Genomic DNA, 9,432 nt, shown 5'->3' with positions numbered 1-9,432 from the left:
ACTATAGCATTTCAATCAGGTTGAGGTCAAGACTTTAGACTGAGTCACTGCAACATTTTGGTTCTTCTCTTTTTCAGGCTTGCTGTTGTGTTTGGGATCATTTTCTTGTTTCATGACCAATTTCAGCTGACATATGTTCTCACATTTGACTAATAGGTACTTTGGTAAACAGATGAGTTCAGATCAAGTTAGATGTCCAGGTCCTGGCCTTGCAGCCACCACCATACCATACAGCTGGTATAGTGTTTTTTTTGTTTGTTTTTTTGATGTGCTGCTTGGTTTTCACTAAGTGTGATGCTGTGCATTATGACCAAATGTCTCCACTTTGGTCTCATCTGTCAACAAGACATTATTCCAGAAGTATTGTTTGTTCAGAGGAAATTCTGCAATCCTAAACCCTGTAATCATGTTCTTTTTAGAGAGAGGATGCTTTCTCCTGTAACCCTTTCACATACTTGTTCAGCCTTTTTATAATGTACTGTCATGAACTTTAATATTCAACAATGCAACTGTGGATGGTGTAGCTGTTGAAAAAAACAAAAAAGACAATAGATCCAGAGGTGAGTATTGGTGGTTATCATCACCTTATTTAATTCTGACTTTTCATAAGAAAAAATATTACAGCGAATATAAACATTAGGATCAATGTGGCTCCACTGAGCACTCAAACTTTGCTATGTGACATTAGACTCGGAGACCATGCTGAAAAGTCCACAAAGCAAAGCAAACATTCCTTAACAACTTTCTGCTATAATTTAACAGCCTCCAAGCAATGTTTAATTTACACAAGACCCTTCCAACACTTCCACATGCAGTATCCAACCATCATCTGATTAAGGCAAAGCCAGTACATACACTGCATCGTCTGTATGTTAGTGAGTGTATAGGTAGCTATCATGATGATAAAACGTAAGAGCATCGGTTACTGGGGATAGGCCTCAATCACCATGGCATGACCCTGGAAAACACAAAAGAACAGACACGTTAGAAATCTGGAGAAAATATTTTCCTGGTTACAAGATACAACAAAGTGCTGTTCATGATGAGCCATTTCCAAAAGATTTTAAGATCTGAGCCAGTTGTATAAGCCTTTCTCAATGTCAGTAAACAAACAAAAACAGAACCAAACAGAATCTGTTACCTGTCCTCCTGCAGCACAAGCTGCCACAAGTCCGTACTGTCCTCCTTCCTTCTTCAAGCGATGTGCCACTGTGGTAGCCAACCTGCAGCCGGTTGCACCGAATGGGTGGCCCAATGACAGAGAACCTCCCCACAAGTTAAACTTTTCCAATGAAGGAGTCCCAACCTGTGCAACAATAACCACAAGGTCAGGTATGTGTAACAGTGAAATCTAAATTTAGAAGTCAGGTAGGATTCACAGAAATGTGTATCAGGGTTCAAAGGCATCGCTTCTCATTTCAGTTGTTTTGGCAACATCTCCTGTTGCCAAAGTCATTTCTGAGTCTGCTGCTGTGGTTTGCTGGCAGAGAAAGCGGAAGCCATTTAAATAATCTGACTGATCCTGGGTTTAATCTGATTGAAGATATACTTATTAAGTCATTTTTACACCATTAGTTTATTTAAATGTGGTTTTCTAATGGAGATGGACCTTCTGGAACAAGCTGATTAAATCCTCTCATTGTCAGTAATTTCATGTTTTCCCACTGTGCTCCTTCTAAAACGTATTCAGAACGGTCTAGAAATGTCCACTAACGTCCAGAAGACAAGCCAAATATTACAACATTAAGGGATAGAATTACACTACTGCATGAGCTTTACTGGACCAAACATTTCTGAGATTTTTTTTCATTTTTAGTTTAAATTAGGGACCAATAAAGTTTCTTTAATTGAATTGAACAGTAAAACTGTGAGTGAGGTGCCAATTATCTTAAAATCAGAGGAAAACAGCATCCTTTACCTTTGACTTCCTGCCCATGTACGTTTGAGCAAACCAATCAGAGTCCATAGCCTTCAGATTTGCCATTATCTGACCCTGAAAAACACACATAAATAAAATGTAAAGTTACCATAGAAACCAGGCTGAAAATGATTTTTTCCTGAGCCAACAGAATATGCAGAACCTCTGCACCTACATACAGCATGAGACTAAAATTTATACAAGACAACATACATACATACATAACATGACTAATAATACTGGAGATGAACAGAATATCAATAGATTATTCAAGCTCAAGCAGTTTTTTCCCAAAAAATCTGTTGTAAAAACTTACTGCAAATGCCTCGTGAAACTCAAACACATCAATATCACTCATGGACAAACCAGCCCGTTCCAGCACTTTAGGTGTAGCGTATGTTGGCCTGAAAGAGTCAAACAAAACAAATGTGAATGTGAAAACACAATAACTTCACATTTTTCACTTTTCAAACTATCACAACCTAAACTTTTATCTTAAATATTTGTAGATTTTAAAATACATAGAAGAAATTTGTCTGTTATTTTTGTTTGTGAGAGCAAAGGCCCATTGATGCTCACCACAGAACACAGATACGCAGACACTAGTGGATAAATTGACTTAACAACCAAGGCAACATGAAAGACACATGGAAGTATGACGAGCAGTGACGTATGACAACGCTTGAAACGGATGTAGCCATTATGTACATAAGGGAGCATAAATGGGCCTTAAAAATGAGTGACTCACCCCAAAAGCAGCTGGTCTTTGGGGTCTTGAGACACGTAGACAAAATCTCTGATAGGATGAAAACATTATCTGGATGAGTACATAATTTTAAATAGCAAGATTGGGGAAATTAGGACTGTTCTACCACAGAGATTGAGATACCGGAGGTAAGCTTTAGGCTTGTAACCCATGGCCAGAGCTTTCTCTTCAGACATGATGAGCACAGCCGAGGCACCGTCGGTCTAAAAACACACACAGACAAGAAGTTTATTTATAGTCATTAAAATCCAAAACACTGATTATGACGATTTGAGAAAAAAGAAAAAACGGCTGCCTATATATATAAAAAAAAAAAAAACTGGTTATTTTTAAATAAATTTATAAATATTCGGCTTTGTATATTCGTCACACAGAGACAGTTTTATCCATATTGATGGTGTTTTTGATCCAGGAAGGCCAAGAGAGTACTGTAGGATACGATGTGTGGGTTTACCAGGAAAGAGGAGTTGGCAGCAGTAACTGTTCCATGAGGTTTAATAAAGGCGGGCTTTAGTTTCGCCATTTGCTCCATGGATGAAGGTCGTATGCCATTGTCCTTAGAAACAATATCACGACCTGGGTGGAGGGAAAAAAAAAGAAAGAACACAAACAGCTTTTACCTGTCAGGATTTGTTCTTGAAAACAAACTTTACATACATTTAACCCCACATAATGTAGCCCTTTTTCTTACCGACGAATCTGAAACCATCAAATGTTGAGCATTTAAAAAAATAATAAAAAATGACCAATAATCAAAACATTTGCCAACATCAGCTGATTTCTACCCTTTTCCTTGGAAAATATAAAAAATTGTTTGTCAGCCATGAAACAAAATGAGTGTATATCCATCAACTAAACAAAAAACAGAAAAGACAATAGAAAACAACATATTAAAGTACAAAGGAGCTCTAATACAATAAATACAGCTTCTAAATGCCAAATGTGTACCTTTAAGCAGTGTTTACCTGGCACTTTAAAGGAAACAACATCCCCCAGCAGCCCATTGTCCTGGGCCTTTTTAGCCAGAGTGTGCGATCGCAGAGCAAACTCATCCTGCTCCACTCTGGAGACCGCAAAAGCTGCAGCCAGACGATCCGCACTGTGGCCCATTGTTTCTGCTGTGGAGAACTCAGCCACAGCAGGAAGCTACACACACACGAAGAAGATATTCCACATTATGAGACAAATAAAAGAGGACTTGGACCTGATTTCCATGTTAACTGAATGTACCTCTGGGGAGAGGTGAGCCAAACGGATGCTGCCAATCAAACTGAGCCTCTGGCCGAGGGTTTTTGCCTTGTTGAGGGACAGCATGGTCTTCCTCATCTTTCGGCTGTGACGGATCGGAACGTCAGACATGAACTCCACCCCACCTGCTACAACGACATCACACTGGCCCGCGGCAATCAGTCCAACAGCTTGACAGAAGAGTGGAAGAAGCAAACAAAGTCAAACATGGATGAAAAAAAACTTGAGAAACATAAAAACTTTTTTTTTTAAATCTATATGATACTTTTTGAATAATAATATTAAAAAGACAATGTAGGCTTGATGAAGAGATATGTTTTTTACCTGAGGTCATTGCCTGGTTGGAGGAGATGCAGGCCATTGTGACAGTGTGAGCTGGAGTCTTGTCAGAGAAGCCTGCCCCCAGTGCTGCCTGTACAAAAAAAAAAAAAAAAAAGCAATGCCATGTTACCATGGTTTGCATAAAAGCTCTTTTAGTCAGGGTTATGCTCCAGCATGCATCTACAGTATATTCTATGCAGATGTGTATGTACCTCTCGCGCCACATTGCTGGTTTTAACCTCCTGAATGACTGTTCCATATATGATGTAGTCTACAGCATCTTTAGGTACACTTGTCCTGTTCAGCAGACCCCTAGACAAATCCAGATGGAAATTTTAATAAAAGTAGCAATATGAGAAAAGAGGACAAAAGTAAACTTTTTTTCAACTCATCCGCCCCTTACAGCTCTGACAATCATTTCTCCAGTAGTCATCCATCACTCCTCTATTGAAACTGTCATTTTTTTAGCTGATTTAACTTAAATTTTCCTGATCTAATATAAGAGGGTTACTAATGCTTTAGAGACCTGGAGCTGTGCAACAAGATTCTTTTTATACCATAGCAATAATATTATTATAATGACTCATAGCTGATAACTATTCTTCATGCTGCAAAAATAACTTCTTTTTAGGGATTAACAAAGATTTATTCAGTACAATATAGTGTTAATTTACATTTAAATGCAAATGGCACTCATGCTTCACACTATGCAGACAAACTGTTCCTTCATTTGCTCCTAACATGTATAATTTTGGCTTTGACAGTGTTGCAACAACATAACCACACTTACTGCAGAGCTGCTCTGGCCAGGTCATGGGGCATTAGATCAGCATACCTGTAAACACATATCAGAGAGGTTTTTCCTTGAAGTCAATTATATATATCTTTTCTGTAAAGGAGTCATTTGTCAAGAGATATTCCAAAACAATTCAATATTTAAACTGAAAGTTAAACACTATTAGGTGGTCTGTATTTTTATAACATCATAACTATCTGATGGCCACAAGCTTCAGAAGGGAAACATACGTGGTTCCAGACATCAGGAAAGGGGTTCGAACTCCATCCACCAGAACAATGTTCTTCACACCAGGTCTAGCTAGTGTCTTCTTGCTCTTTGTCTGAGCTGGAAGAAAATGAATTCAGTGATGATAGATCATCTCTTGACAGAAATAAGAATATAATCTATAGTCTTAAAACTTATTAAGAAAAGTTCTGTTTTGGTTCTGTCTATGTAAATAAATTCAATCCCATTTTATTTATATGACACAAGTTCACAACAAAAAGTCAGCTATGGGCATTTGAAGTTTAAGTTTGAATTGATTTCTTACAGGGACTATGTGCTAAATAAATTAATCACACACACATTCCCATATAGCATTCATACTCAACCATATATAAAAGCCACTATGTATCAGTATATATTTACATACATTTTATATAACATTTCACAACAGTGGAAAGAGAAAAGGTTACATCTAGACAGTGTAATATACCACAGCTAAGTATTAGTTTACCTTGAGCCTGAAGCTGTGCTGTTGTACTGAGAGATCGTGCACCTGTTAAGACACAGAAATTGTTTTAGTCATAATCAACCCCAAAACAGCACATTTTAGCTGCCACAATAATCTTTAATTCGTTGGAATAATGTGGAAAAACAAAGTTGTTATACAATTCAGATTCCAACTCATTTGGTGTAATAATCTGGCACTGATACACTTTGGAAAAAATAAGTGAACTTACCACATCGTACCGCCATTGAAGGGCTGACGGTGCAGCTCCTCATTGTGTTCAGCAGCATGGAAGCCATTATGCTCTAAATCTAAAGTAATTGTTATTGCATAGTTATAATAAGAGTTAAAGCCTTTAATATCCCAAGAATTCTTCAGAGAATATGTGGAAATATGGAAACCAAAACTCTCCTAGTTTGTATTCAAAATTGTCAAATAACACCTTAAACCCATGGGAACTATATGCATTGTCATAATTGTAATGTTGTAGTGAAGCATGGACAGTGACACAACCACACTGTCAGGTAATATTCAGCTTACTTCACACTTTTGACTTTACTGTCTGAATCAGACTGTAGCATCAGCTCTAACCAAAACGTTAATTTCATCGTATAACTATATGGATTAGTCAGTTTGCTTTAACAACAGAATAGACGACTTGCATTCAACTAGAAATATTACCTGCAATGCAATGTAAAGAACTGGTAGTGTTTTTGAGAAAAGAATATTTTAATACTGTGGAAACGCAGCATTAGCATACTTGTTGTAGAAACACGTACACTTTCAAATTACAAACGTACGTAAAGACTGTGGACATTAGTTTTGAGTCTGAAGCTCTAATGGCAATATTATCCCCATCTCCCCATAGTAAAAAATCTTTTAAAATATCCTGGATCCAGACGGTTATCCTGATCACTCTTGCAACCTAATCACTTGTCCCTTACTCCGTTCCTTATATTTCCTGAAAATGTAATTAAAATCCGTCCCTAATCTAACCTAACACTTTGAGTTATGGTGCTAACAGACAGACAAACCAACGCGGCCGAATACATGACCTTTGCCATGGCGGAGGTAATCACAAACATTAGCATGTGGGTCAAATATGACATTTCCCTGACGGTCACCCTGCGCACCACCCCATCCTAGCCCGGCTCTGACCCTTCACCTAGATTCCTCTCCCTGAGAATGACGGAGGCATAAATGCCCAAACACGGGACTAAAACTGTACTATAACTATTAACAAATCGGCTATCTGTTTGGTTGGTTAAGGTGATATTTTAACCAACTAATAAACAACTTTACAGACACCATATAAATGCTAAATCAATTAAGCTAAAGGCTGCATGCAAGCTATGGCTAGTATACGTAGCTGGTTACCAGTAGCTAAAGTTCAATCAGAGGCAAGACCTTATTTTGTGAAATATACTTGCAGCCTTCAATAAATATAGTTCCTCTCTTTAATTTTATTGTCAACAGTGTTAGTTGCGATACAGCTTACCTTAACTTGTGATATGTCTTTACCACTACTGCTTCCCTGTCGGAAGATCGGCCAGACTCCAAAGGACTACAAAAAGCGCTTTAAAGGACCCACAGAATAATAAAAGTGTCCGGCAATGTGCCTATATACAAAATACTTAGTTGATATCTACTTTTCTGCTTTTGAAAAATACATCGAATGCTTAAATAATATTATCACAACAACTTTACGTTACGTTTTTATAAAAATAGATAAATAAAATTAAATGTTCGAGGAAAAAAAGCTCCTTTGGGTAAGGCAAATCCAGCAGTACTCATTGGTCCTTAAATAATTTGCCCCGGCAATCTCGATTAGGTTCTTGCGCCCCTTGTGGTTCTAATATGAATTTTTGTGCACAGCCAATATAAACGGTGCTAAAATAAAACAAATAAATATATACATTAAAAATAATAAATTTTTTATCAAGTTAAAAGCTTTTTACTGAACAAGATAATTATTCTTTACTATGTAGTTTTTTTCAGGTAGTAAAACAGTAACGAAATATGCCAAATAATGTTCTTAGTTTATGATCCACCTTTTTGAGGCCTTCACTTTGTCCTTTGATCGTCACCATTGTAGATGTTTTGGCATCAATAAGAAATGTGATGATACAATGTATCATCTGTTACTTAAAGCAACCAAGCTTATAATTATACATCAAAATAAGTCCAAATATAGTTTAAACAGTTGAATTATATAAAATTTCACCTTAGTGGCAGTTATCATGAAGCTATATAGACCCAAATAATTTTTAAGCAGGATGCATGTTAATTTATGTTGTGAAGTTGGATGTTTTAAGATAGGGATTGACTTTCTTGTTTATAGAATCAGGTAGTGACATGACTGTGTTTCAGTCTCATCCAATTCCTAGTATACACAATATTATTCACACTGGTAAGTTATTGTTGTGCTGTAGTATTTACGTTCTCCAGGGATTGTCTTAAACTTGCAGAAATTAGCATAATACCATAGTGGTGTCCCTTTGTCTCACTGCCTATTGTCTTTTTTTACTCTTCTCTCCATCAAGGCCCAACACACGTCAGCTGTGAGCTCAAGGATGATGTGGCAGTTATAGGACTCAGTGATCCAACAGCCAAAGTGTGTGTCTGTGTGGTTGTGCGTTTGTGGAGGAGAGTGGAGCGAGACAAATGTACATAAACATGTCAGGGAGAAATTATATGTGTGACAGTCTTGACTACCTGTCCGTGTCTCACTGTCACACTGACACAAGTGACATGATTAATCAGGATGTGCGCATATTTTTGTGTGTGGAGGTAAAAATATGACAAAAGCAGTTTGAGTTGATTGAGGAGATCTGGGTGAATTGATCTGCTAAGTGTCATCTTCATGAAGACTAATGGTTTCATAAGTGGACATATCAGTGGTTTTAAGGATAATTCTTGATACCAGTATGCTTTATCACATATACTCATGTAGTTCCAGGGCCAAAAAAGCAACAATGCCCCACAGCTGATTTTATATGATTGAAATTTAATTCAAAAGTCAATTATGTTATATTATGCAAGAGTCTTTAGATGGTACATTGTTGTTATAAGCTTTATTGGCTCCATTAATGTAGCGTGTATATTAAACATACCTGGTATGTCTTGCAAGGTCACCACTCCTACTGTTTGTAGTATATTGCTAAGAGTTTTAACACTGACAAGTGTTCAATAATAAACCCAAGAATAAGAACCATGTACTTTCTTAACTCTTGTATTAAATCTCTACTTATGCTGCAGCCTAAGATGCCAGGTTATAACAAGTATATTTGGATAAAATTAAATAATTTTTTTGTTGCTGATGAACTGAATTGGGGTTTTTGTGTCATGCAACTGTGTTTACATCTTTATTTAAATAATTTCTGAGGTTACCTATTGCTCTTAGGCATATCACAAGATGAAGACTTAGAAATGTTCCACTGGCTCATTCCTGGGACCAAGCCTTAAAGTTCAACGGTGTTTGCATGAAAGTACGAGCCAACTGTTCGGCTTAACATTTCAGCTCTAAATCCTGATGTTATAACAAACTGTCAGTATAAAATTTCCACAAAGAAAGCACAAAACAAAATAATCCCAGGGACACTGGCAGGTCTTAGTGGGATTGCTGCCTGGAGCAGGTGGTACTCAGAGACTATTTAAAATGGTATACTTAC

General features: G+C 37.2%; 1 protein-coding gene across 2 annotated transcripts; it reads right to left on the bottom strand.

The window, feature by feature from the left end:
• Positions 1-561: 561 nt before the first annotated feature.
• On the bottom strand, positions 562-7,363 carry hadhb (hydroxyacyl-CoA dehydrogenase trifunctional multienzyme complex subunit beta). Of its 2 annotated transcripts, none has more exons than XM_041976336.1 (16): positions 7,260-7,363; positions 5,994-6,066; positions 5,768-5,809; positions 5,280-5,376; positions 5,044-5,088; positions 4,466-4,565; positions 4,257-4,344; positions 3,915-4,102; positions 3,650-3,830; positions 3,139-3,260; positions 2,808-2,887; positions 2,667-2,714; positions 2,235-2,322; positions 1,919-1,993; positions 1,142-1,306; positions 562-958 (listed from the first exon to the last, which is right to left on the bottom strand). In XM_041976336.1, exons 2-16 carry the CDS (start codon positions 6,058-6,060, stop codon positions 923-925), a joined length of 1,422 nt encoding a protein of 473 aa, XP_041832270.1. In that variant the 5' UTR covers positions 6,061-6,066; positions 7,260-7,363; the 3' UTR covers positions 562-922. The 2 variants fall into 2 exon arrangements, with proteins under 2 accessions (XP_041832270.1, XP_041832269.1); XM_041976335.1 differs by having other exon boundaries at positions 5,994-6,072; positions 7,260-7,337.
• Positions 7,364-9,432: the final 2,069 nt, after the last annotated feature.

Source organism: Melanotaenia boesemani, chromosome 22 (assembly GCF_017639745.1).
Source record: "Melanotaenia boesemani isolate fMelBoe1 chromosome 22, fMelBoe1.pri, whole genome shotgun sequence".
NCBI classification, from domain to species: Eukaryota; Metazoa; Chordata; class Actinopteri; order Atheriniformes; family Melanotaeniidae; genus Melanotaenia; species Melanotaenia boesemani.
The sequence above is the reverse complement of the archived record's forward strand: the minus strand, read 5'-3'. Positions and strand labels throughout refer to the sequence as shown.

Excerpts from the sequence above, each read along its gene's own strand:
- hadhb (XM_041976336.1), bottom strand. The coding sequence starts at position 6,060 with ATGGCTTCCATGCTGCTGAACACAATGAGGAGCTGCACCGTCAGCCCT. Across the intron at positions 4,566-5,043 it reads CTGGCCAGAGCAGCTCTGCA|GGGTCTGCTGAACAGGACAA; the intron begins GTAAGTGTGGTT and ends GGATTTGTCTAG. Across the intron at positions 1,994-2,234 it reads AGTTTCACGAGGCATTTGCA|GGTCAGATAATGGCAAATCT; the intron begins GTAAGTTTTTAC and ends TGTGTTTTTCAG.